Source organism: Euwallacea fornicatus, chromosome 7, assembly GCF_040115645.1.
Source record: "Euwallacea fornicatus isolate EFF26 chromosome 7, ASM4011564v1, whole genome shotgun sequence".
Classification (NCBI taxonomy): Eukaryota; Metazoa; Arthropoda; class Insecta; order Coleoptera; family Curculionidae; genus Euwallacea; species Euwallacea fornicatus.
This window is the reverse complement of record NC_089547.1, coordinates 5,459,819-5,487,193: the sequence shown is the minus strand read 5'-3', so window position 1 is coordinate 5,487,193 and position 27,375 is coordinate 5,459,819. Positions and strand designations below refer to the sequence as shown.

At 46.0% G+C, this 27,375-nt stretch overlaps 1 protein-coding gene and 2 non-coding genes across 4 annotated transcripts; 2 read left to right on the top strand and 1 right to left on the bottom strand.

Annotated features, from left to right (window-relative positions):
- Positions 1 to 369: 369 nt before the first annotated feature.
- On the top strand, positions 370 to 27,375 carry LOC136340219 (matrix metalloproteinase-2-like). Of its 2 annotated transcripts, XM_066284108.1 has the most exons (10): positions 370 to 981; positions 14,834 to 15,003; positions 15,190 to 15,288; positions 23,464 to 23,613; positions 24,115 to 24,257; positions 24,667 to 25,003; positions 25,283 to 25,595; positions 25,659 to 25,963; positions 26,026 to 26,132; positions 26,185 to 27,375. In XM_066284108.1, the coding sequence occupies exons 1-10, from the start codon at positions 820 to 822 to the stop codon at positions 26,427 to 26,429; spliced, it is 2,031 nt and encodes a 676-aa protein (XP_066140205.1). In that variant the 5' UTR covers positions 370 to 819; the 3' UTR covers positions 26,430 to 27,375. The 2 variants fall into 2 exon arrangements, with proteins under 2 accessions (XP_066140205.1, XP_066140206.1); XM_066284109.1 differs by lacking the exons at positions 370 to 981; positions 14,834 to 15,003; positions 15,190 to 15,288 and adding an exon at positions 20,471 to 20,612.
- TRNAY-GUA (transfer RNA tyrosine (anticodon GUA)) lies at positions 4,188 to 4,280 on the top strand. The gene is made up of 2 exons: positions 4,188 to 4,224; positions 4,245 to 4,280. It is a non-coding gene; the product is annotated as a tRNA-Tyr (tRNA).
- On the bottom strand, positions 15,429 to 15,501 carry TRNAK-UUU (transfer RNA lysine (anticodon UUU)). Its single transcript has one exon. It is a non-coding gene; the product is annotated as a tRNA-Lys (tRNA).

Genomic DNA, 27,375 nt, shown 5'->3' with positions numbered 1-27,375 from the left:
TTACTTCGTCGAGTCCTAAATCGTCGATTAACACTTTTGCATTGTCACAGGGAAATGCGGCAGGCGAACGAAAACCAAACCGCAAATGTTTGGATTTTCCTGTAGTTCCTGACCACCCTGCACGGTCAAAATTGCCCTCTCGATGGTACCGATTGCCCTGTGCGAGCGGACCGAACCGATTTTCTTCGACCGGTTTTATGCAGAAACCAACCCCACGAGACTCAAATTCCCATTCATTAAAATTCTCCCCACGCGTCGCATCAGCTGATAACCGGCGTCGAGACGGCCGCCGACGCCTTCACCGAGGGTTACGCTCTCCGCGAACAAAATACACTCTTGAAAACAGCTGAACAACGCTCCTGAAGCCCAATGCACACTCGGTTTCATTTTCAGTTGTTTCGAGCGTGTCCAGCCTTGCAGGCAACGCGCGCCGTTCGCTTGTTTTTCCGCCGTCTTGCCCGTCCGCAAACTAATATGCCCTGGAAACAAGACGCTGCCTGTCCACCGTGTCCACTGGTAAAATCCAAAGGAACGGGAGTGATCGCCTGATGAGTGGCCCGTCAACGATGCATCGAAACGTCGCTGTCAAGTTGAAGAGAAAAGCACGCGCCGGAAGTACCACTACGTAGTGTCAGATGCGGTTTGCAGTTTTACGGCTTACCCCATTGGGAAAACACCTCATTACTAAGCGAGCTACAGTAAAGTAATAAAAATCGCACTCTTCGCGGGTGACTAGATGCATTTGAGGAACCCTCGCGCGCTCCGTTGTTCCTTTGTTCAAACAAAACACTGTCGCGAAAAACAAAAGGCGCAACAACAATGGACCGTAAAATGTCTCGGGGGTGGCGCTGTTCCGTTGTTTTTAAGGGTTGTTTCGATGTTGTTTTGTTAATTTTGTTCTTGCTGCTGATCGGCCGATGCGAGAGTGAGGCACGAAACGAGACTCGGATTTTTAAGAGGGAGGCCCTGGACGGGCATTTGGTAAGGAAGCATTTGTTGTAGATGTTACTGAACGATGCCTTGGTGCAGGCACCGACTATTGTTAGTGCGGTAGCGTAAATAATTATTGTATCAGGGACGATTTCAATGATCGCAACCTTGCCACAAATTTCGTTTTACAGGTTTGTGCGAAATAATAAGTGGAACTGTCGTTTAAGGTTTTATACGAGGTTTAGATCAGCATTACTGCACGTACAGGGCGTCTCAAGGCTGATTTGCCGCAAGTGTCAAAATGGACCGGTTTCGCTCTTGCCGGAGCCACGCGATCTAGGGCGACAACGAAGGTTCCTGACGTAATTAATAAACGAACTCGGCCTTTTTCCACGGGACGCCCTGTATATGACAGCACCTTGTGGCACGTTATTGACCTACCCGCCGCAGGGAACCATTCCCGAAACGCTTCCCCGCGGGATGGAGCGGCGCAGCACAATGTCGCCCCAGAGGTCCTAGGTCCGTTGTCGCAGGTCCGCGATCGGAAACTTCTCCGAGTCCCCGTCCAACGGCTCGTTCGTTTGCGTTTCTGCCTTTTGCGACGGCAATTTCACGATATTTCAGTCCTCGTCGAGGCGATCGTCCGAGGGGCGCAGCACCAGCCCCGGCCCATATTTCAGTGCACCGAGGCCGCCACGGCCTTCGAAAATTTACCAACTGAGTAAAACGCAATTTTACGGGCCGCGCCGGGGCCAGGGGCGGGCGGGCCGGAGAATCGGCATCGCCATGGGCCCAAGCGGCACAACGCCCGAAATCGGCGTGATCTATAAGAACTATGATGCGGCGGACAGTTGCATTGGGGCTCGGTGACGTCATTCGGTCGTGATAGAGACGCGGCACGCGGCGGCGCACGTAAGACGCAAGGGATGAGAGTGACGTCACTTCCGCCGATTTCGTCGCCTTGAGTTATGGCCCGTTTCGCCGTGGAAAAAATCGCAGTTATACAGGGTTGCTCGTTGGCGCGTCAAAGTGCGATTTCTCAGTAAATATATAATAATATAAATATATAATATACAATAGTATAATAGTTTTGGAAGGAAATTTGTCTTGGTAAAGTTTTTGGGGAATAAGAGGCGCGTGTTTTGAAATTATTTTCAAATGTACAGGGTCTGTCATAAAAGTGTGGTAGTACCAAATTGTGTTTTTTTTTTTTTTTATTGAATCGATCTTGTGAGGCTCCAAGGCGACATAACGAGCTACGTTTTGACACGTTTTAGTTTAAAAAGAGTTTTCCATAACCCTCGAACTAGGCCCATCCCCAAACCCAACCGTTTACGAGCTGCTGAAAATTGCCCCATTTTTACATCTAAATTTGTGTTTGAAAAGTGAGTTTCGATGACTATGTGTGTGTGTGTGAGGGGAAGGACGGCAATCTGCGTCGTCCCATATGAAACAGTGGAGGAGGCCCACGTGTGACGGGTGCACCTTCCAGCGCGGGGATGCTGCGTCGCGTCCGGACCGCGCTGGTGCTAATGCGACTTAAATGCGGTTGATTTTCGTCTCGTCCGCACAGAAACTGGACTTCATATTAGTTTTTATTGGTCGTTTCATTGGCATCACGTAACGGCGGTGTCTCGGTGAATAAATAAGACCGTGTTTGTACTGCACGCAATGGCGCCAGCCTCTATATCGATTGTCTACATACTGCGAAGTGACAAACAATAACTAGACACACAACGACGGTAAATAAATATCTCTGGAACATGACAGACATTGTCTGCCAACTCGAAGAAATAATTTACCATGCATTAGGACTAATGGTAACCATTATGGCTCGCCGATGCACAATAACCTTTGTCACAGAGGCGGAATAGATTTTTCCTCCGGGCTTATTTTGTCACTAGAAAGAATGTAATGAGTAATTTAAATGAGCGCAATAAACTTAGCGGCGACCTTTAAACTGTAACGAAAAAAGACGTGAGAGTGAGTCAAACTTCTCTCGTTTTCGCAGTTTCGCAACGGAACTATTATAGGCATAGTACTCGCACGAGAAAGGATATCACGTTTAAGCGACCCAATTAACATACAGATAGCCAAAAAGCAATTGCCATCGGTCGATTAAACGACTTTATTAATTACCTACTGGGAAGCCGCAATTAGCAAACGTGCCGTTCATTCATGAATTTGCACGGCCTAATGAGTAATCGAAGAAAGAGGGAACGAGACCAAGATGCCTCGTCACGGTTTGGTGAATAACTTCCTATCCTAGAAAAATCGATCTTCGCAGGGCTCCCTTGGTGAATCGCGGGGCGACGTTTCGCGAGTCACGAGAGCTTTTTCTGAGTCACCTAAACTGGTTTCCACAAAAAGGCATAAATTCCGCTGGATGTGGGCAATTCAATGGTATTACCGCGTACAGCGCAATTTTTGCGATGGGCACTTAAGCACCATTCCGAGTACCGCCGACAAGGACCGGAATTTTTTCAAACGCCTTTTTTTTCCTTTTTTTGTTTTTTTGTTTGTTTTTTTTTTCGTTCGGTACAACGTCAGAGCGGCATATAAATTTTATTGGGACAATCGAGCGCGCTGCCAGGATTCGCCTCGAAGGAGCGACCATGGGCGGCGGGACTACTGGAATTGGTCTTCTGGTCGGAACGTCCGGGCGCAACGTCGACGGGACGAAGGGCGCTCCCGCGGCCAGCCCCGCTGCGAGCCAAGACCGATCGGCGAGTCCCTTCTTGCGTGCACCTCCCTTTTCATGTGCGACTTTACGAGCCCCTCAAACCGTGATTCCAATTTCAGTGCCTAATTTGTCAGACGACCGATACCGTTTCTCGATTTTTTTTTGTCTTCGTGTGTCACCATCCTGTCGTGGCGCCACTCGATCGGATTAAGTGACCAACTAGCCGAGCTAAAAATTACATCTGTCCTTGTTTCGTGTCGGGTAATTTCTATTATTATCAAAGCCTTGGGCTCCATCTTCCGATGGTGGCAATCCACAAGTTTTTCTTTATTCATTCCCACCTACAAACGGATCTGGGTCGACCGCTTAAACAAAGAATCTTCTTGCATAACGATTCGTTTCTAAGAAACACTAAAGCCGAAAACGGTAGTAGGTGCATGTGCTATGCATCGGATTCGAGTGGTGCCGCACCGAGATTGGAGTAAAAGTGAAGTGGTGTGGGTTTCGCACTAGGTGGCCCCAATTCAGATAAGAAGTACCGCTTTTTAACACACTTTCAATTCGAGTTAATCAGCCTTCGATAGCTCAGTTGGTAGAGCGGTGGACTGTAGCGGTGACGTCGCACGTTGATATCCATAGGTCGCTGGTTCAAATCCGGCTCGAAGGAGTGATTTTTTTTTCCCCCATGCGACGGCGTCCATTGTCCCATCGTGGGTTGTTGATGGGTTCAAAGGAAGCGCCTCGATTAATTCGGCAAATTCAAGATGTTAGAAAAGCGAACGTTCAATTGTGCGGTGCCACCGGTCGCATAATCGATGGCACTTCTGGGTCTGTATCAAACAGGAAGTTTCGGTGACCGGCTGAGCAAATAAGGTTTTCACCTTTGACTCGACTAGCTGAAAGCTAATAATAGGACGGATAAGGACGACGAGATTGGACGTCCTCGGAACAGGGCTGGTTCGCAGTGCGGTATATACCGGGCGTCCCAAATCTCTCCCGCGTCAAACGCCTTTGTTCCGGAAGTTGCGAGCGGTCGACGGTGGGCCCCAAAAGATAAAAGCCGGCCTCTTGGCGACGGCATAAATTCTAACCAATTACCCGATTTCGTTTTTGCATTGCCCGCGCACATCCGCCACTGTCTCTAACGATTTTTAAACAAAAGAAACGTTTCAAATTCATCCTTTGCGGTAAACGGCAACGCCGAAACGCTCTTATGTTTCACGTCTTCGATATACGTGACGTCGAGTAGCCGGGGCGTAGTCGATGTTGTCACATTTCGTAACGTCCCTCGGACTTCGAGTAAATGTACGGAAAACAATGCGTTGAAACGAGGAATTTTCCGCTAATTTCACCCGACAGCCCGACCTCTTCGCCAAAGTCCGCGTGAAACTTCCAACCGACGACTTTCCACGTCCATCGCGGACGGATGCGGAATTATGCGTCGGCACGGCCCGGACCGGTAATCCAAATTGACGAAATCAATTTTCCAATTATTCATTCGTGTCGGATGAGTATTTGCGCGACCATTTCGACGCCTTCGACCGTTCACCTCATAAGCGCCTTAAGCAGGATGCGCCGCCTGTCATCCGTTTAATGATCGCTCGTCAATTCGACTGCGTAGACGGGAAATAACAATAATAAAGTCGTTATTGGGATCGAGTACCCTCCAAGGGGCCATGCACCAATTGAGCCTAACTTCTGAGCGACGTTTCGAAATCCATGGAAATCTCGTGGTTTTCCTGGAAATTTCCACGCGCACGCGGAGCGACGCATTTTTTACATGACAAATACCTCGCCTTGAGCAATGAACAACAAATAACGACTGTTTACCGCACGGAGCTGCAAACGAGGGGATTATTGTTGCGTTTCGATGCTCGTATCAGCGGTAGAAGGAGACAGAGTTACATTGACGGTGTGTCAACAAACTGACGAATATTTAGACGAGGTTATCGGGGATGTTTCGAGATAACGACAATAGTCGGCCTAGTTTAACGACGAAGTTTGAACTTCTACTTCCATCGAGATTGCGTAAAAACCGAGCGCAGCGCTACGATAGAAGTTTCACCGCTGCAGTAACTGTGACGTAGGTGCGAAACGCCACGTCACCAATGGCTGGCACGGCCGGGGTGAGACGACGGGTGTCCGGTGTGAAATCGTCCGGGGCCTCTCACCGGCCAATGCATGAAGAACGAAAACGGGACGGCGTCGGACTTGGCACGAGATCCGGACGAAAACGGCAGACAACACCGCAGGAGAGGCGAGAGCTGGTGGTGTTTTGCTCGCGTTCCCACGAGGGACGCGGGGGGCGAGGGAATGTGGGTAGGAGCGATCGAGGCTAAGAAGCTGCGGGGGCGGTTGCGACCGCCGTGGGAATAGGAGGATTCCCCTAGTCGGGGGAAAGAGGTGGGACCTCCCGTCGGACAGTACGATACATAAGCGAAGCGCGGTGCCTCGACCGAGCGTTCCGCCACCCCCGCGAAAGAAACTGCACCCCTCCGCGCTCTCGCTCGCATTAAAAACCGAGGAATTTCCCTTTGGCTTGGGAAAGCTCAGGGAGCTCATTGGCGTTCTGGCGATTCCGGAAAATTCCGGAATTGCGACTGTCTTGGTGGGAAACGCGCCGTGACGGAGGTGGGCGACGGCGACCTTTCCTGGAGGTGCCGATGCCGACGGGAAACCCAGAACACTAAGAGGTATAGATGAGCCATGGTTCAGTACCGAGAACGCGCGTATCATCGATAAATGTTTGTTTAGGCCAGGGGCTTTTAGTCACTGCCTAACAGAACCGACTGCCTCACAAGGCACCCGAAGAGGTATCTCCCATTTTGCTGGTGTGAGTTATTGATTCGAAGGACCAGACGCTGATGATGATGTAAACGGGGTTCAAGGGTTCGGGGAAGACAAACTCCGTAGCACGAATTAAGTAATTTACTTTACACTACAGATATCACTCTAAGTTACACTACAGATTTACAACTTTATATACACTTTATATATATATATATATATATATATATATATATATGTGTTCTACAGAGTCGGTATTGGGTTGCCTGAGATGTGAGAATGATACGTATAAAGGTTGAAGGGTGACTTGTAAAAGAGTTACAGAGTAGAGATTGAGGTAATGTTGTGAGAGAGGTTTGATGGTGTTCCACGTTCAGGGATCGAGAAGTGTCCGAGAAACGGGAGAAAGAGAGAAAGAGAGAGTTTGCGAGCACTGTTTTAGAGTTAAGGTATGTGAGAGAGATTTTTGATAGAGTTCCGCGTTCAGGGATCGAGAGTGTCCGAAAACGGGAAGAAGAGCTTTCGCCAGTACTGTCTTTGAAAGAATGTTTTTTGGGAGTCCTGGATTATTCGCGTCCCAGGGATGGTGGGGCTGGAGGGAGATCACCACGATAAGATCTTGACCAATCCCAACCGACACCGCCCCCTAGTTCTTGTGGAAAGTTTTTTCCCAAGAATCTTCACGGTCAAAGCCCAGATGTGTCTCTCTGGTTCCCTTGACAGATTCATCTGGTACCCCCCCATAAATGGGGACAGCGATAATTCAAGGAACCAGTGCCATCACGGTGGCCGGGTTTAAGCACGTGAGGGTAAGTGCTGCATCGCGGGGTGCAATGCAGCAGATGTATTAGGGATTGTTCCAACGTCTTCAGGGCCTAATTGGTGCCCAGCGATAACGCCGATTTACGTTGGGTTTTTTCCCAACGATGTTAATAAAGCTTTTTCCCTCGGATTTCCACGTAACGTGAGGTCGCAGCGGTAATGTGTAAGAGGTGATAGTCTATCGCCCCGCACGCCGTTACGCCGACTTACGTAGACGAGTAGTTTTTTTTATTTATTTACTTATTTATTTTTGTTTTAACGAATACGGAGAAATTACTGTTTCCAAATCGGCCGCGTATCCCAAAGGCAATAAATATTTTTTTCGTTAAAGGACGGCGCGCGGGCCGCGCGTCCCGTTCGGCGGGGCTCCGTTGATCCGGTCCCGAGACAAAGTCTACAACTACAAAATCCATAAACAATGCCGAAGACACAGTCGCCGGCAACCTTCCCCATTTTGCCGAAAATATTCAAACAACGACGCGCACAATGCACATTGATGGCCTTGCCGTGTTTCGTGCGTACTGTCGCCGTATCTGACCAGTGGTTTATGGGTGCATTAGCACGAGTACGCATTACGACGATAAAAGTGCACTTGTCCTCCGATTAACAAAGACCGCAGAGTGACCGATGTGCCAAACGAGGCCTGTGAAATTTGCTTAAATCGTATTAGTCCGCCTGTCGTTGTCGTCAAATCGGACGGTTTAATAAACCCGCCGGCAACAAGGCCCTCGTGCACCTCTGCTCTTTAGAGGAGGACAATTAAGCTCGGTACCTATCTCTATAATAAATAACGCGGTTTTTCAGCACCTTAAAAGGCCGTCCAGCGTCCATGAATTCAATTACCGAGCCTTTATTGGGTAAACGCGATTTTACTGCCTTCCACATTATCTTTCGCTCTTTAACAGTTGTGCTTCAAATTAGTTGGGAAAACAAGCTTAAACGCGGACTTTTTGCTCGCACAAAGTAGCTGGTCATTGCTCCTCTTAACCCATAGGTTCAGACAATTTAAATATGTATGAATTAGCTATCCAGCATCAGCGCCAAACCATCAGATAACCATCTCTTCTGTTCGCGTTGCGGCTCGATTCATGTGCATCGCCGTTGCATAATCATAAATACGAATGTAAGTTTTATATTGAAACCAGCATCACTTATTTGGAAATGGTCCGTTAGGTCGGCTTTTTGCTGACCTTCCTAAAAAGGTCTTGCTCTTTCTGGAACGGTTCCCCCACAGCGTTTTGGTCGTAAGTGCAAGTCATTTCGGTACCCCGCTTTCTTGAAACGTCTTAGTTCGCAGTTTAAATCCGACGTAAGTCCGATTACTGGGCACTTTTGCGTCGAACCCCCGGCAAATTTGCCCACCGCAGACCGGTGAAGTCGGCGGGACGTCGCTGCGTCCGTCCCGACGGTCGTTGGGACACGACCCGGGAAATTTCGTTCAAACCCATCGGTGATGAAACATTTGATTGCGTCTACGGACCCCTGCGAAACGTCGCAACGCGAGCAATTAAAAAATCTTGAACGCAGTCGCGTCGGTGGGCCGTCATCGTGACGTGTCGACGATACCGGCGCCCGATACGTGCGCGCATACGCCGATTGTTATTCGACGTCACTTTGACGTCGGTGCCGGTGGATCTGAGAAACGCGCTTCGTTCGAGAAAACGCGTTCGCAAATCGATCATTGGCACGTTCTAGCGAACCCGAATTTGTCGAATTGCTCGAACGTCGGAAGTCGGCAGATTAACTCCGTGTGAAAAAGTCGACTTCTCCCGCCGCACATTTACCGAAAACGGTTTTCAAGAGGCGCTTCACGCGCCCCCTGGAAGACTCCCGCAACTCGAACACTAACAAAGATGGCGGCAGACAGGTGACCCTGAAGAAATCTGGCAAAACCGTCTTTGGACGGAGTCCTCAGGCTTAAGTCGCTCTGAGAGGCGCCTTAAGAGCAGCGGTGACACGAATTTATCCAAGCTTTAGCTTGGTTTTTTCTTAAGTCGTTTTAAGAGCGGTCTAGACGAGAATTTGTCGAAGCTTACTTGCGCGCTAAGAAAAGTATTCGAACTTTCTGGAGCTCAGAACCCTCGGAAAATGGGGTATCAGGCGTAAGCAGGGACGTGAAATTCAGATGGGGTGGAAGCGCGCTCGAATCGGACAATTATCGCGGTCAGCGTCTGGTCATTTCTTCCCTTGCTTCGCAACGATCGAATCGCTCTCGGAGACGGGAAAATGCGTTGTCCACACGTAGTCGACCGGATGAACCATTGGAAACGGTAGTGGTCGACGCATTGCGCATTTTAACACCCGAATCTTCATTAAGTGGGTTGTGATTCACGTGTCTCTCGGGTCTTTGTTCCATACCGAGTGGACCCGAAAAAAAATCCGGAGAGATCTATGAAGCCTTCTTCTGTGCCGCGTCTGCAGGGCCCTTCGTTTGCTTTTTTCAATTCGAAAGTCCATTGTTCTGCAACACTGGTTTATATCATAATGGGTATATTATTACAGGGCCACTGACCCATAACACACCTCATAAATTTATTGACGAGAGGACTAGACAGCAGGGCACAGTTAGTCAACGCCTTAAATGTGGTAAAACACCACTAGCAGACGGTCGGACAGACCGAGTGGGTTGCCATTAAAAATCGACTCGGTTATAATATTGTTTAACGGTGGTGTAAGCAACCATTACGAGGGGTTTTGGCTTGTCGTTGAAGTGGGACTTCGCCCGATAAGGGCGACGAGTAAATATCACGATACAGATCTGTTATAAGGAAAGTGGGTTAATTGATATGGATTTTGCTGGCAAATGTTTAGTTCCCACGCTGCGGTACGGTCCATTTTCCTTTTTTTTGTTTGTTTTTTTTTTGTTTTTTTCTTTCCTGAACGTGAAGTAACACCGCGAGCTGGAAGAAGCTTCAGGCCGAAAACGGTGACTCAGCCTCGAAGCACGAAGCCGTAACGGATTAGTGCAAATCGCAAATGTGCCCGCGAGCCGAGAACCCGCGGTATAATAATTCCAGGGAATTTCGTGGGTCTGCCGAGTATTTCCGGCAGTCCGATTTCTAATATTATCCCGACGACTTGTTTAAATATTCAAACGACTGCATTTGCACGCCTTCTCCGGATCGTTTTGCTTATTTTCGGTTGGCTTAACCTGCTTCGTGCACTTTTGAAGTCGCCCTCGAGGTGGGAGTCGGGGCCCGATTAAAACTAGATTAAGAACTCTTAATAAATTGCGATGGATTTTGTCGACTTCCGAAGGCCGTCGGGGAAGATCACCTGCGCGCGTCCGGTACCTGTGCACTCGACCGAGCGAGGTGCGTTAAAATTTGAATTGTTAAACACCTTTGCCGAATGGGAGGGGGGGAAAAAAAGCAAACAAACAAACAAACAAACAAACAAACAAATGTCAAATTGAAAACGTGCGCACCCTGAAAACTTTTAAACCTTGAACGCGGCACGCGGAGGCTGATGTCAGCGTGACGAACGCCGAGCGACGCCGCGCGGCGGGCGACCGCTATCATACGTCATTTTGACGTCAGCACAAGTACCTCCAATAGGAGCGATTGTCCGCCCTTGGACGGTTGCAACTGTAAATTCTCCCCTCGGCCGCGACAACTGCGGATTCGCGGATGCGTTTCGCCCTCTCGCGCCGCTCGGTCCCAAAACACGGGAAAGTTAAGTGTCCATTCGTCCTGTCTCGCGCTTATCCTCTGGTAATTCACGGTCAATTGACCACTAAACCATCAGACACGCTTTTAAGTGCATTGTACGCGTACACGCCTCTCTTCGTGCTCGATTGTCCCCCAGAACTGCGGTAGTATCGACCCCGTATCGGGTGGTGATTACCCGAAATTGGCATAGATTATCGACGTCCGGCAAAGGGGGGAGGGCAAGCTCTCGTCGCGGCCCGTACGTTAAACTCCGTTTTTCCTGCACCTTCGGAAAATTGCTTAATGACAAGACGCGAGAGGCTCCGGGCAGGACGCGAACGTAATCATAAAAGTGATAAATCTCCCCGCGGTTGATGGCTACGGCCTGATAAGGAGAAAATGGCACGACAGGTTGGAAACTATGCACATACGAATTTCTTCAAAAATATCTTATCCGTATGTAGCTGAATAAATCATCGCAGCAGGAGCTATATTTAAAAAGCATCTTCGCGGTGAAATACTGCGACGACATCACGTTTCCAAAATGGTTTTAATCCTTTTTGGATGTCGGCTTTAACCTCTTAAATCAACACGCGTAATTACCGAAATTACCTTCCTTGAAGTCGATTATTTATTTTTGTGGATTGAATAGTTCGTCTACCTCATTGATGAACGCAAGAGGAAACGACGCATTGTACATTGTGCGGTATGCACGTGGAGTCTATTCTTTAGTGTGGACACTGAAGATCGTCTTTGAGATACCTACAAGAGGGCTAAATATAGACGGGCACGTTCATGGGCTTTGATAAACTCATTATAGGGACGACCGCACAGTGCGCACTGAAGACATCAAGCTTATGCATGTTTATTTTTATTTATTAGTTCCTCCGCACCCACGATGGAAATAAATTATCTTCACACCTGTTTCGGTTGGAATACTGTGTGTGTCGTGGATAATTAACAATTGCGCTATCTGATTAACGTGATAAAGAGGTTCTGTCGGGGCTTGATCGGATATTTTAGGTATATACCACGGCTTCCGGGCGACAGATGGCGCCGGGCGTGCTCTCGTTGGTGACGCGCACGCGACGCCCCGATTCGCCATCTTGTCGAGAAGGCGCTAAGTGGCTCAAAATCGAAACTACCCACCGTTTTACTTAACGACGACCTACCTGTCTGCGGTTCATTGATAAAATTATCTCAAACGAGACGTAAATAGCCCTGCAGCCATAAATAAGCGACGTATTGACTGACAAGGATGGGTTCCACGTAAGAGCGAACTCTTCACTTCTTCGAGTTCGGGCTAGGTTGTCTCTCGGGCGCCCCTTAACGTTCGCATTGTTCCTCCAACGCAACTTTTTCCACTTGCGGTTAATGAAGTTACTGCATGCGCATAAATTCAGTTCTACTTTATGACACGGTTACGAGGTGCTCTCTCATAAATTCTTGCAACAGTACCCAGCATTTAAGTTTCCTGTTTTCCTATCCCAGATGTTTCACGTTTATTGTTTCACCATAAAGGCTGATGAATAAGTTTCAGTATTTCCCGTCGACGCGTGAGGCCTTCGAGGGCGGCAGATAAGCGTTCTCCACTGAAGAGTCCCGATTTTTCCATTTAATTTACGAGGGCGCCCCGATCCTTGACAAGCTCGCAGAGTGTCTTTTGACCCTCGACATCGGTTCGCGTGTTGCTCGTCCGATTTATGTCGTTTCGCCGAAATCGTTTAACTTAATAAAGTGAATAAATTCGGCAATTAAAGTTGGGAGCCGAAACGCGGCTCCACCACGCCGTGCCTCGTCTGAAAGTCACGGCGTGAGTCACCATCGGGGTTTAAACGCGACACTCGAGGTGAGGGATTTGACATTTTGCACCAATCGAAAGCGCCAAAAAACGCGGCCGAACGCGTTGCCCGATGGACCGCCGGCCACGGCGGGCGAAATACGAAGGTCGAACTTTCGTTCGCCAATTTGTCCAGCAAACGGCCGGGTTGACGCGGCCCAAATTTGGCACAGCCCCAGATGCGAACTTTTTCCTCCGTGTACTCCCTTAACACGCTTTCGTGTGGCCATTTTTATTGGTTTCAAACCAATTCCAGCACCCAACTCCGTCTGTTTCGTAACAGAGTCACATAATAATCAATTGACACCATTAGCGGGACTTAATTATGGCGACGAATTGATAGAAATTTATGAGTTTTTATTCCATCGAAGAAACAGCTCCGTCAGCACCAATCGACGTGGACGATTTCACGATGGTTCCGCCGGTTCAATCGGCAGGTCCCCGCACGTTTGAGCGGTTAATCTTTGACCACCGAATACCAGACTGTACCCCAAGAGCCATTGACGATGACGGTTTAAACAGTTTAAATTGCAGATGTCATAATCGCTTTATTTTAAAAACCGATGTGTGTATTTATGGGAATCATGCTGCGGATGAATCGTCATTAGTGTCAGTTTTCGGTGCCAGATTTGCGCCGGGCAACGACTTTCGATCAAAAGGGGCAAAAATCTCCTGTTTGGGTTACGCAAGTCAATTTTACGGGTTCGCTTTGGTACCGTTGAATTTTTCGACGCTCAATTCTAGATGAGATCTTTTGATTACGTAGCTTCGTTTCTATCTAATACACGAACGAACGGGGTCGTTGCAATTTCCTTGTCGGTCAAGCCCCCGCCTGTTCGAAACAGGAGCAGAAATAAACCGAAATCGCTATTGCCTTTCAGGATGCAGTTTTGCTCTATTTGACCCTTTAAATCTCTTTCTCCAGACGGGCTGTTCCAGACAGGTATATCGTATAAACAACCTTTCCAGATATATTTACTTAGAGAATCTATTTCGGTTTTGCAATAACGCACCCCCCTTCTCTTTTGAGTCTCTGCAGCTATTTAAAACTGTCTCTATGTAAATTGTCTGTTTTCAGGCGGCGGATAGACCGTCTGGATAACTTTAAAATTGACCCACATTTTTTACCAAATGTAAACATTATGCAGGGAAGTCAAACAACTCTCGATTTATGCTTTGTATTTACTGTATATTTTTTTTATCTGCCTTTCACTGAATTTTCTAAGCAAATAAATGACTTGGGAAGCGTAACGTGTCATCAGTCTTAATGGGGAGCACAACACTTCTTTCAGAAAGTTCAATGTCTCAACTTAAATGGTGCTCAAGCGGCCTGACATTATATGCGTTTATTCACTTTGCTTCTTTCGCGCAATTAGCGTAAATAAGGTCTTATGTCGACTAGAAACGGCCACTTTGTATGGGATAAATCTGGACGTCGTCGAGTCGAACTGAAGGGGGTGCAACGATCGAAAGTCGTGTGCCAAGAGAGGAGGAAAAATACTTTTAAATGCGACATTTGTTTATTTGACAAATATACGTATTCGACGACATGATGATGAACCCAGAATAATGGAAGTTCCTGAAGCAACAATGCATCTCCTAAAAATAGAAGTCTGCTGGCTGAGATGAAACAAAAGGCTCTAAAATGCGACAGCTACTGTCATCGCGCCGTTAGTGCTCTGTTATTGTTTTAATCGTTAACAGTAGCTCTGTCTTGACGGTGCCGTAATTAAGTTCTTCGTCTTTTTTCCCCGTTTTTTCACACTTAATTGTCCCACGCCACTGACAGGATAATCAGTTTAATTGCATAAACGTAGGTTCGTCATATGGCAAGTCCGCCGAGCATCGAAGTAATTGCAAAAAGGAAAAAATCAATGTATTGCAAAAGATTGATTCTTGACTCGATGGTGGAGGCGCTTTATTTAATGTGCGTGCATTTAAGCGACCACGTGAACGTTTAAAATTTGCTAATAAACACTGTTTATTGTTGTCCAATAACGCACGTCCGCTTCTTTATAGCGTAGATAATTCGGATCTCTTTTCAAATAGACGACGAATTAGCTCCTATAAGCTTTTATCTATTGTGTGCCGGCATTACAGGTTTCTGTGTTTTCCCTTTAGCAAGACTATCTGACGAGTTTCGGGTACATGCGCCAGTCGGCAGATGGTGTGTTTGCAATGAGGACTGAAGAATCGATACGGGGTGCGATCAAAGAGATGCAGGCTTTCGCCGGGATTCCTGTTACTGGAAAACTCGACGAGAGGACAGCGAAGTTGATGAGGACGCCGAGGTGAGGACTATGTTTAAATTTTCCTGAACGTTAAACTACAAAGAGTTGGCACGATGGGAGGTCAGCCTTGTTTTTTTGATCGGTCTCTGTAGTTACGCATAAGTTTCATTACCTAAAAGTTCCCGGAAAACGTAATAAAGAGATATACTGCCGATTCAGTACAGGAAGCGTTATTTTTATTTACAGATGCGGATTGCCTGATAAAGAAATCGGTCTAACATCCGGACGACGGAAAAGATACGCCATTCACGGAATGAAGTGGCCTCACACCGATTTAACTTGGAGGTAAGTTGCGGCAAGATGAACGATTTTTAAGGCGCCCGCAAAGTGCGTTTTCCCACAAGTCTCGGGGGGAGAACGGCGACTTAGATGAAGGAAACTGTAAAAAAATATAAATCGTAAAAAGTTAAAATAAAAAAAAGTTCCGCCCGAGCAGGGACTTGAACCCTGGACCCTTGGATTAAAAGTCCAATGCTCTACCGACTGAGCTACCCGGGCTCTGACAATAAGTATGGCTAGAACCGTATTAAACGAGATTCGTACGAACAAATCTTGTGATTTATGCACAGGGTGTTTATTTCCTGTAGAAAACGTTTTAACCCTTGCAATAATTTTTCGGCAATATGTTTTTAATGGAGCGCCCATCGAATTTTCTAATGTTTATATCGAATCGTCTGGTTACGAGTCATCAAAAAATAATCGAGCCTTTTTGTAAATTTATCTAAATATTTTAATATCAACGAACGCGTTAATAACGTTAGTTAAACAAAAATTTAAGTATTTATATCAATTATCTATTTAGTTTGGCAGCGCCTCAAAAGCCGAAATGCCAATTATTGGCAACGTTTACATCAGTCGAGAGCCGCACGGGCCCGTTTGCCATATGGGCTTCCGAATGAACTTTTGAAGTTACAAAAACTTCAAAAGTTGCATTTGCGTAACAGAAGACATAAAGCCCGATTCGTACTTACAATAAAGGTACAGATTAACCGGCTGAAAATATGGTCTTGAGGATTTCTATTGCATTTTCGACGCTTGAAACTCGGCAACGACATAAACTTTAACTTTATTACACCGTGTAAACCCTTCGTTATTCCATCCTGTAAAGAAATTTAATTATTTTCCTCGTTCGAATGTCAAATCGGGAAAACAGCCGAAGTTCGTTTTTCGTTTTCCTTTGGTCATCAATAATGAACGATCCGTTTCATACGTTCACTGGGTATTTGTGTTCCACGTAGAAAACTAGCCAGTTAATAGGCAAATAAAATTTTCATTGTCCAGAGGCAGGTGAACGACCAGCCCTCTCCGTTATTGGCCCCTCATGTTACATCATGATTCGATATTGAATTTTTTCACGTCAAAAACAAAATTGTATGTTAAGGTATTGTGCTGGTATTTTAAGGAAAGTTTCCATTATGGCCCGAATGACTCAGCATGCGATTGGAATTTAGATCGGTGTCGATGAGCTAGAGAGTGCACTGTTAACGAATTGATGTAATCATGTCATTTTTTTAAATCAGTAGTAGAGAAATTAGTGCCAAATTAGCATCGAGTGTACTTATATATAATTAATTTACAAGGGGACTTCAAAGCGTTATAGAGGAGATTGGAAAGTGCTTTAAGTGCTAGAAATGATGGAACGCGTAATAAGATGTCTCATCTTATGATTCATTTAAAATGTCCATTTACAATCATTTCCAACAATAAAGGTGTGCTACTGAGGATTATTTGATTAATCGAGATCCTTTGATTTATTATTGAGCACGTGCCCTTTCCTTAAACCAAGTATGTGCATGGGCATTCTTTCGTGGCATTATACTACCCACGAAATTTAGCTGTACGATTTAATGCACCGAGCATAAGCAATGTGCCAACACGAATATGGGAAAGAAGAAATCTCGATTTATTGGTAACGTCCGAAGATGGCATTTTCAGGTAGATATACCAACCGCACAAACGCAGTCAATGCCGGAATCGATGACACGCAACCTCCCGCACGCGCGTGTAGAAGATTGTGCGGTTGGCATACGCGCTCCTTCGCCGTATTATCAAGAAAACAGGATGACGGTACGATGCGTATTGACCGAGTTTGTCTCGGACACCTTTCTGGATCAACGTGAAAACTCCTTCGTGTGTGTGTGTGTGTCAGTTTTCGAGTGATGCAAAGATTGACGCAAAAACAACTTTTTCGAATTTGAATGGGGGAAACCATTTCCACTTCAGCATCACTTCGTTTATATTTGTAATTTTCGATATGATGCTGCGATGCTTCTAACCTGGTTTTTGGATGTAAAGCCCCCAAATTTGACTATCCCCCGGGCGAAATTTCCAGCCTTCCGTAATTTAATAATCGCCATATTGCAGAAGCGTCTATGGTAAGTCGCTGGTAAGTGCCTGTGGGTGATTCAAAGTGCCTCGTCGATAAGTCCCACTTTCAGCATCAATCTGAGACAAGCCGCAGCATTTTTGCAATTTGCCGAAAGGGTGTGATGTCTCTTTGCGACGTCGCCCGTCTAATTTGGCCCTCGGTGAACGTACATAAATCGATCATGTGTATATTATGTACTTACGTATATGAGTTTTCATTAGACGGGCGCCCATAACGCAATTAAATCCGAATAATTGATCTAATTTTTCAGTTGACTTGGCCCCCCATTTCTCACAAGTCCCGTTTAGTCGCGGATTTGCAGATTCGATTGTGACGAAAATGCGGGAAAATTTTAATTAGAAAAACGCGCCTTTTCGAAGGTGCTCCAAGGTCCGCTGGGTCTCAATGCCAGATTTGGTAAAAATTAATTGATTTTAGATCCGCAGTAATTGTCTCCATGCGAAGGAGTGAAATTTTCCATTAAACATACACGATTTTGATTTGTTTGAATAAATGTAATTTTATTAACCTGGATTTGACGTTTGCGTCACCGGATCGCCTGCTGAAAATATTGCTAATTAATACTTAATTGTCCGGTTAAAATGGAGTGGGCATTCCAATTAAACCACACCTCTGGATACGCGTCAAATCCACACGTCTGAGTAAGGGGAACGTGTCACGGAAAATATGTTAAGAGTGCCGTATGATGGACGTGGAGTGCCCATCAGGAACCGATATTATATTTTTCGACGTGACATCAATTAACAATCTGGAAAGAGTCGGGTCGTATGTAAACGACATGAGATTTTTATATTTCCTTCCTGCCTGCCCGATACCTATCAGGTGTTCCCGGAAGGAAAATTGCTCATACATTTTAGAGCACTTGCTTCGACCCATCATACACCTCATTACAAATTCTATTTTTGAGAGTCATACACGCAATTCTCGTTTTTCATTTACACCCACTCACGATAGAAAAATCTCAAGTTCTCCCCTGCACAGCTATAATTCATAATCCTTGTACAATTATCGACTAACTTCCATCACGCTAATACGCGGTGTGATGGTAAGTTTCTATCACTTACAAAACCGCAGTACACTCGTGTGATCCCAAGGGATCACGTAGAGATTGCGAGTGTCAAGTTTCGTGGGCGTATGCCAGTTATGATGTTTTACAATTTTGATGGTTTTATCGATACGTTTGAACATGTTTCTCTTGTGTGTATAGCTCGTGGGGAACTCCTGTGGGTATAGTTCAAGTGGGAAACTTCGAAATGTCCGTTAAAAAGGAATTATTTGAGGGGTCTGTTTCGGGGCAAGGACCATGAGTTGGTTGAAGTTCCCGGAAATTAACCCTGAAAATACGTTTTCCCCTCCGGAGCGCGGGGGTTTCGATTGGCCAGGCTCGCCAAGCAGCCGCAAACAACGCATCTTTTCGCCTAACACTCGCGGAAAGCGGCGCCTGCCGCGCGCCTCGCTGCGGCGGCCGCGCGCCATTTCCGAATTTCCGGGAGAAAAAAAAATCGAAAAAAAAAAAAAAATTTTTTAGAAAAAATGTCCTCCCGACGCCAGACATTTGCATCATACTCTGGGTGACGTGCACAGTCCATCGCTTATGCGTGTTTCCTCCGTTGTGGGGGAAATGTTTCCGCACCTGTCGTCGAACTTTTACCGACCTCAAATATCCTCAATTTGGTAGCCATGCCGACGCATTAGCATTTGAAAATATCAAGCGGACCCCGTAAAGGTCAAAATGTCATCCCTGGAGGATCGGATTCCGGCGTAAACAACGCAAACATGTAGGACAAAGGGCCGGTTTGAGTTTCCAAAAAAAGGAAGAAAACACGCACCGGGGACCGGGGACTGATGCTCAAATTCCTCGATTGCAATACTGCACGGCTAAAGAGTACATAGTGAGTGAATAACACTTAAACCGAGCTGATTGGAAGCAAATAAAGCAAAGCCACCAATCGCATGTGTGGCCTGAAAAATGAATCGGTCGTTAGTGTAATTAAGGCCTATTTAGGCGAATTACGTCATCTGCGGTTGTTTCTTTTCCGTCGACAAGTTTTGTAACCGTCGGCGAAGGAATGCGATCGCCGCACCGCCGTGCGTACGCGATTTTCCGAGGAGTTTCCATGCCCGTTTTTCACTTGTGCATAAATCAATTTGATTACAAATCCGGCGAGTGTTCGGCATTACCCTTTAACCGGATGTATCTATCGCTTGCGGTGGGTGGGACGCAGAACCGTGTTAAATGCCACTTTCACTGAGATAAGAATAAAGCGATATGGCAGAAAGAGTAATTTTACAGCTTTATTATTTTATTAAACACAACTTAAGTGAGTGTTAAGTCTCCGAGTCTCCGAATTAAATTTCCACCTGACACTCAAATTCCATTCTCATTAAAATTTAAGATTGAGGCTCCTCCCGCCACCCGCCGCGCCCCCCCTAATGCAGTTAACTGTTCAATCTTCGCATTTTATTCGCCAATTTCTCCATAATTTCGTTTACAGGTGGAGAGGAGAATTTCGTTTCGCGGAAATCGAGGGTTGATTTGTCGTATGGGGAGTAGGTACATTTCGTTTTCAGTACCAATTAGCGGCGCCCTATCATTAACTCCTTTATCCGCGTACGGCGGAGATGATCCGGATTCCGCGGGGCAGAAACAATGGCCCTATGACTGACAATCGAAAACCCTCCGCGAGACAGGGCCGCGCTGAGGGCCCTCATTTGTGACCCTTAAGTTTGCACGGTGACGTCACGGAAAGAGCCGAGTACTCTTCATCTGAAGTGGGTGCCGACACAGATCACCGCCCTTAAAGGGTTTAAAGGGAGATTTTTGCCTTAAGCCAACACAGAGAGGGAAGTCTCGCAGAGGAATGCCACAGGAATTATAGTTCCCTTAAATATCTAGTTTTGCCATTCTGTGCATAGAATGCCATATATCTACGAAAACTCATTAAAAATCCAAGAGCATCATAGTCGTGCCGTTGAATTATCAAAACACGCCTTCCGACTAACTAGAGTTGGTAAAGGGGTGGCTCGCCACTTTGCGCACGCACACTCCGGGACTTATATAAAGGAGAAATGTCGCATCTCGGTCCGACACTTCTGGAAAGTGCATCTGGCCGGAGAGATGTCCAGAAATCGCTCCGAATTCATTCAGTCGACCAGTGTGTTTGAGGAGCGTGTTTCATTGTGTCAGTTGAGTACGTGTTGGAGAAGAGCCATGGATGGCGTGAGTATGTCCAGATTTGTTTCGTCTCGGTTAGGAAATTTTCAGTTTTTCGGCATGTTGCGCCAGTAGAATCCGTAAGATGCAGGTTTTTTTCTTTTTGAAAAAAAAAAAAAAAAAAAGCTGTCCGTGGCGGTGAACTTTATTCAGTCCGCTCCTTCTCGGACATGAATAAAAACTAAGACAAACATATCAGCAGTGGACGTCGGGCGCTCGGCCGAGCGGGCCCCACGAGTGGGGCCCGCTCTGCGACAGGTCCTCGGCTGGTAAGTGGATGATCGGAAAATTTTGTGGATATCTAACGATTTGAAAAAGTGACGACGTCCGTGAAAACGCAATTTGCTCCGGATGATTTTTTGCAATTTTCTCTAGCGACTTTTCCGACCGAATGGCGAAGGGGAGCTCTCGCGAATTCATTTTTCCATTTTTGTAAATTGCTATTTTAGCACGTGAACATGAGAAAATTAAACTTCATCGCCAACTTTTAGTTAACTATAGCCCCGTTTTTCCGCGCGGCCGTAATGCGAATAAACTCCATATTATTGCCCTCTAAAAATAATTACAATTTAAATTTTCACAATAGCCGGGCCGTGTGAAATTGAACAGATTTAAAACCCAGTTCAATGGTAATATTTTACGTGAAAGTTCGGAACTCGGTATCGCATTTGCCGATATGAACGAAAGCCCAAATTCGAATTTACGGACGAATATTAGTGAATTGCCCCTTATCTATAACTCGGAATTTTACGGTCAGTGCAACCCCTATCGATCAGCCACGTCCTGTTGGTACTGGAAAAGTCGACAAATCGCATGGAACCAATAAAACATTATATCTTCGATAAAACATACATTAAGCAGTTTTAACAACCGTCAATCGAGCACTCGTAACGATTTTCTATAAAACTTTAATGACGTATTGAGTGAGCTTAATAAATGTTTATTAGGCCCCCCAAAGAGAGGGTTCACCGGGCCAATGAATTACGCCTCTTTATACGTTTTTATTTCAGCATCGTTATGGTGAAAACTAGACCAATCGATATGGTAGATGTAGTTTGAACAACCCCCTCTTCAAAAGTAGTATTTCGGGAAATTCTTGTTGAATTATTAAAGACTTATTTCCCCTGGGAGGAGTTCTGTATTGACTCACTTGCCCCCCCCCTCACCAATTACGTGTATCACAGCCTATAAAATTTGGGCATGGAGGTAAGGGTCATTTTCTAATCAAAATACTTCGGACCGTGAATGGCATGACACTGGGATTCCGTGCATTTCACGAGGGCCGAACATGTTTATGAAAAATTTATGGCGCAATTCCAACGTGAGCGAAATTATTATCGAAAACTTAGATGCCGGTGAGGTATCTTCTCTGGGTCAATGCCGATTCTCCAAGAAACGAATTCGTAAATTACTTACCGTTTGTTTTCCGCTGCGTTGCCCCATCTCAGGTCCGCCCATGGCTCTTCTTCTCGACGGCCGAAACCGAGCGACGGTCGTGCGACTTCGGACGCCCGAACGTCACCGGGCGCGATTTCCTGGCATTCCGAAACGAAAGCGAATTTTCAAAGTGCGATTTTTCCCCGTTCCCAACCGGGCACGGTCCCGCTCGAGCGCCCGCCACATCGCTGTTTAATTAAGCTCCGGCCCCGCGCAAATTTTTCCAAATTTTTCCCGCACCTCCGCTCGAAATTCGATATTTTTCGCGAGCGAAGCGTGAAGAACGCGGGGACGCCATTAAAACTGACAGTCGGAGCGTTATTGTTTTGTTTCGAAAGTCTCCCTGACAGCACGCGTCACTTCCGCTTGATGACGAAACGACGAATTTTTGTGCAACCCCGTTGGCACGTTCGCATTGCCGCGGAGGTAAGATTCCAAGCAGTAATTCCACACGGCCGATATTGATTGTGGACAGTATAAAGTGGCATTTATGACGGGCGAGGAGAGCACAGCTGCATTTAAATCAAAGACTACACTGGAGCGATGCATCCACCCCAGCGCCTTCCCGATCGAAATCAATTCGTTTACCATTTTATTAGTGTCTGATTAGATTTCACCTCTCACCTGGGGGCGATTTGTTAAAAGCCGGATTTTCCTTGAATCGTCGAATACACAAACAGTCAATAAAGAGAAGGTGGCAAATCGACGGAAATTGCGAGGCAAATAAAATAATTTTCCTATTTCCTGATTGTCTTTGGCGCCGTTGGCGGAGAGAGAGAGAGAGAGAGAGAGAGAGAAAGAAAGAAACTTCGGGAAAACTGTCGCTTAAAAAATAGATTAAAGAGAGAAAGTTGCAGACTGAACTTGACAACTTGCAGCGGGTCAAGCTGGTCTGAAGGTGGCCGAGTTAAACCGGGAGCGACGTCGCATCGGCTCGGATTTGTGCTGAGATTAACAATTATCACCCCGAGAATTGGTGGAGACCCACTCGATGACTCACTCAACCTGGGTGTGATGTGTAGTTCAATCCATCACAACCTCCTTGAGTGAGCGATCGAGTGGGTCAACAGCTGCAAGAACTTTGTGATAAATCGCTGAGGAGCAATTAGCGCACTCGAGCGTTTTCGGTTGAGAGCAAATTCGTGGTGCAGGCAAATTTAAAAGTGGCTCGTGACGCCAGTCTCTCTCTCTTAATAGACCCAAATATTAAACTAAATTCATATCACAAGATCATTTAACTGGAAGTTAAATTAACTCGGGTATAGCGTCAGAAATGTAATTGACAACTGTGCCCCTATACATTGTAAATTAAATCGAGGAAGCTTTCGGAGATTGAAGCCCGAACGTATGGATGGATGTTTGTCTTTCCTGCTTAATTAAGTCGAATATTGTATTCACCATTTGTGATGTGGTTTTTCAGCTTAAGGACAAAGACCTTGGCCCCGGATCTCGACCCCTATGCAGTGCGGTTCGTCATATCCAAATCCCTCGCCGTTTGGTCCAAGCACTCGAAGCTGACCTTCCGGGAGGTGGACAGCGATAGGGCCGACATACTCATTTACTTCTATAGGTGAGTATTATTAATCAAGAGGAGTCAATCTGCAAGGAAGATAACCTCCAGCCGGAGATCACAAGAGGGGCACTTCCGGCCTGTTTCGTATCTCGACGACAAATTCAAGGATTTGTGCGATTGTCGTTTTATCTGGAAAGGATTTGTCGGTCGCTTAGTCATGTTATTGGGAGTCTATGCAGTTTTCGCTCTTTGGGGCCCGGGTATTACATCCGGCGGCCGAGGGGATGTATATCCGCGCTGGGACGCGCGGAATATTTTAAAGAATAAAAATTCCGGAAGTGATGGCGCACTCAAAGTCTCATGGGTCTTATGGGGGTTTAACTTTTTAATTTGCTCAATAAGCCAATCTGTCGCGAAGGCCGTTTCGTCGATGGGGCCTTATTGAATCGATACCTCTTTGATGCCGAGGAACGACGACGAAACGACTAGATTGGCCAATAAAAGTTCTTGTTCTTGCCGGTGCTCTTTTTTCTTTCTTCATATTTCATTGAATTTCAGAAAAGACCATGGAGACAATTTCCCCTTTGACGGAAAGGGGGTCATCCTTGCCCATGCCTTTTTCCCCACCGGAGTTCGGTCCCCCGTGGACGTCCACTTTGATGCCGACGAGAATTGGACGACGTCCGGGGACAGTGAGCAAGGTAAACGTTAAAATTAGCCCAACTATTTATATTCAGCATTCGCAAACTTGCAACATCAGCAATTCTCGATAGTCGCGTCAAAGCAACTTCAGTTCCTTGTTCCCGCTAACTTCATTTTACGGTGAACTTCAGCAATGCCCGAATCAACGGTGACGTTACCACGCACGGCAAATCCGTAAATTCGCTTTTTAATTAAATTCAGATGGGTGAAACTAAATTTTAAAGACTCTTTACGGATCTGGACAAATTGGAATTTCATAACATGTGCAGCTCTGGAGTTTTACCCATCAGCGTCCTGGTCTCCCTTATCGGTATATTGCGTCACCAATTTCTCTTCCCAACATCGAGTGTTGGAACGTTCCTTGGAATAACTGTTCACGATTTTGTGGTTCAACCGGTGTTTTTCCAGGTACCAATCTGTTCAACGTGGCAGCACACGAAGTGGGACATTCCCTCGGGCTCTCCCATTCCAATGTGGAGGGTGCCCTCATGTACCCGTGGTACTCGGAAATGAAGGACGGTTTCGAGTACGAATTGCCCGAGGACGATAAACTTGCTATCCAGTATTTGTATGGCTTCCGAGAGGAGAAACGATGGGAGCGTATACCGTCTTATTATCCTGCGGCGGTGCCACCGACGAGCACCACCACGAGTACCACCACGACGACCACGACCACCACCACGGTGAATCCTACGTGGGAACGCGGTTGGAAAGTCCCTTACAGCCCTAGATATCCCTATGACAAGTAAGATATTTGCGAGAAAATAGCGCTGCAATCGACGTTGCTACATCTTGAGCTAATCGACAATAGCTGAAATCGTGTTCGTGTGTCATTTGACAGTGCCGGAAATATGGCTACGTGGTCAGTAGTGCCATTTTTCCGGTTATTTATCTCTTTTATTTCATTGGCGATAAATCGAACAAATTCAAACGCAATTCTTTATCCTCATCCGATGCTCTACATTTTAACAAGCAATATTCCGCCCCATTTCTCCACAATCAATACCTTTCAACTCGTCTTTAGACCAGACAAGATTCCCCATAAGCCGTATAATCCGTCGGCGAAGAAGCCACACTACCACAAGCCGCACCCCACCGACAGGTACCCACACCACAAATTTCATCACACGTCGTCGACTCACCCTGCGACCGTCAAACCCACCAAAACCACTCAAAGGAGGACCCACCATCAAACCCATCGAACTACGACTGGGAGGTCCATTTCGAGGTATCCCAAGGAGTATCCCAGAGGGAAGGATAGTCCCCCGGATACCTGTGATACGAGCTATGATGCAGTGGCTGTGATAAGGAGGGAACTTTTCGTGTTTAAAGATAAGGTAACGGTTAGCCCCATTTGTACGACACGATTGTCTATGCCTTCGTCGCCCTTATCTTCGCAGTACTTCTGGCGTTTTGGCGACAATGGCGTAGTCACCACTGGCTATCCAGCCGAAATCACCAGACTCTTTCGCGGTTTCCCCAAAAATCTCACCCACGTAGACGCAGTCTTCGAGAGAGCGGATGGCAACATAGTCTTCTTCGTGGAAGATAAATATTACTTGTTTTCTGGGGTGAGTTTGGTGCCCGGATATCCCAAATCTCTACTAGATCTGGGGTTACCCAGCTCGGTGAAAAAAATCGATGGGGCCATGATTTGGGGGTTTAACGGGAAGACCTATTTCTTCACCGGATCCGACTATTACCGGTGAGTCCCTGTAGATTTCCTCCTGCGTCAGATTCTATAGGTTCCAATGCTTGTACTCGCAGATTCGACGATGAGGAGCAGGAAGTGGAAAAGGACTACCCCAGGACCATCGACTACATGTGGAAAGGCATTGGATCAAACATAGATGCAGTCTTTCAGTGGAAGGATGGTAATAGATTAATTATCCAAAATTCCAAGCATCAAAATCCCTTTTGCGGTAGGCAAGACGTATTTCTTCAAAGGCAAAGGCTTTTGGAAGTTCGACGACCGTCTCATGCGGGTGGAGCACTACGAGCAAAAAGCTTCGGCACCCGTTTGGATGGGGTGCAAACAGGATTACGAACACAACCACCTGAACCAGAAACTGCCTTACATTACTGCGGACAGCAGGGCATCCTCAGGATCCATAGGGACGAATGTTTTCATAATATTATTTTGCACGCTCAAGTTGATTTATTTGTTATGAATTTGATATGTGATAGAGAAAATACTGAAAGGCGCCCAGGAGTCCTTTACAGCCATACTTTTTTACGTTTAAGCCGACGCGAACATATCTTTTTCTTGAATAGAACAAAAATATACGAAGACTGATGAGCTTGTGGAAGTTGATGATTGAAATTGCTGAATTTTTGGGCTTGTCACTGCCTTTCGGAAATTAAGAAATTATTTTTACTTTTGTTTAAGCTTTAGGTGTTTAATTTCTGTGATATTTTTATAACCATTTTTGTATTTGTACACTTAGTCGATAGTACTGTAGCAATTCGTGCGAATCATTAATACATATTGTAAGGTGCTTCTATATATATATAAGCTTTATTGCGTGCCTGGCCCTAAAGATTTTCGTGCTTCGGTAAAGTGTGTCGGCCGGGCACCGAGAATCATAATCATCCTAAATGCAGTATAATAACCACTATCTTTCGAGTAAGAACGAACACGATCGTCGAGAAATGCAAAATTTTAAGGGTCCTTCTGCCGATAGGAACGAAAACGTGCGTTGCAACATAGAATATCCCTTTAAGAACGTTTTAGTTCTTAAACATTATAAGATTTACTAAACATATATATAAAGTGGAATATGCTCTTCAGAGCGCGTTAAACTCGTTACTGAAGATACCGTAAAAACCTGTATGGTTTTATGTAGAATATCGAGAGAGTCTTGAGGGCCGAAAAGGGAACGTTCCGGAAGCTCCGGAATACGGTCACATGTCTAACAGGCATCTAGTGAACGTGCATTTTTCCAGGACAGTTTAGATTCTCTTACGAGGAATCCTCCCAATTACCTGTAAGATATGTGGATTCCAGTTTAAGAACGTGCGAGCGGGGAAGATGCCTCATAGTAGACTATAAGTATATCAAATATTTATAAAATCGCCTTATTTTAAATGGAAATAATAAATTTTTCATAAGCAGAA

What these genes read in the sequence shown, in the direction of transcription:
- LOC136340219 (XM_066284108.1), top strand. Translation starts at nt 820, where the DNA reads ATGGACCGTAAAATGTCTCGGGGGTGGCGCTGTTCCGTTGTTTTTAAG. An exon ending in CACACCGATTTAACTTGGAG is followed by an intron (nt 15,289 to 23,463) that starts GTAAGTTGCGGC and finishes GTGGTTTTTCAG; the next exon opens with CTTAAGGACAAAGACCTTGG. An exon ending in AGTCTTTCAGTGGAAGGATG is followed by an intron (nt 26,133 to 26,184) that starts GTAATAGATTAA and finishes CTTTTGCGGTAG; the next exon opens with GCAAGACGTATTTCTTCAAA.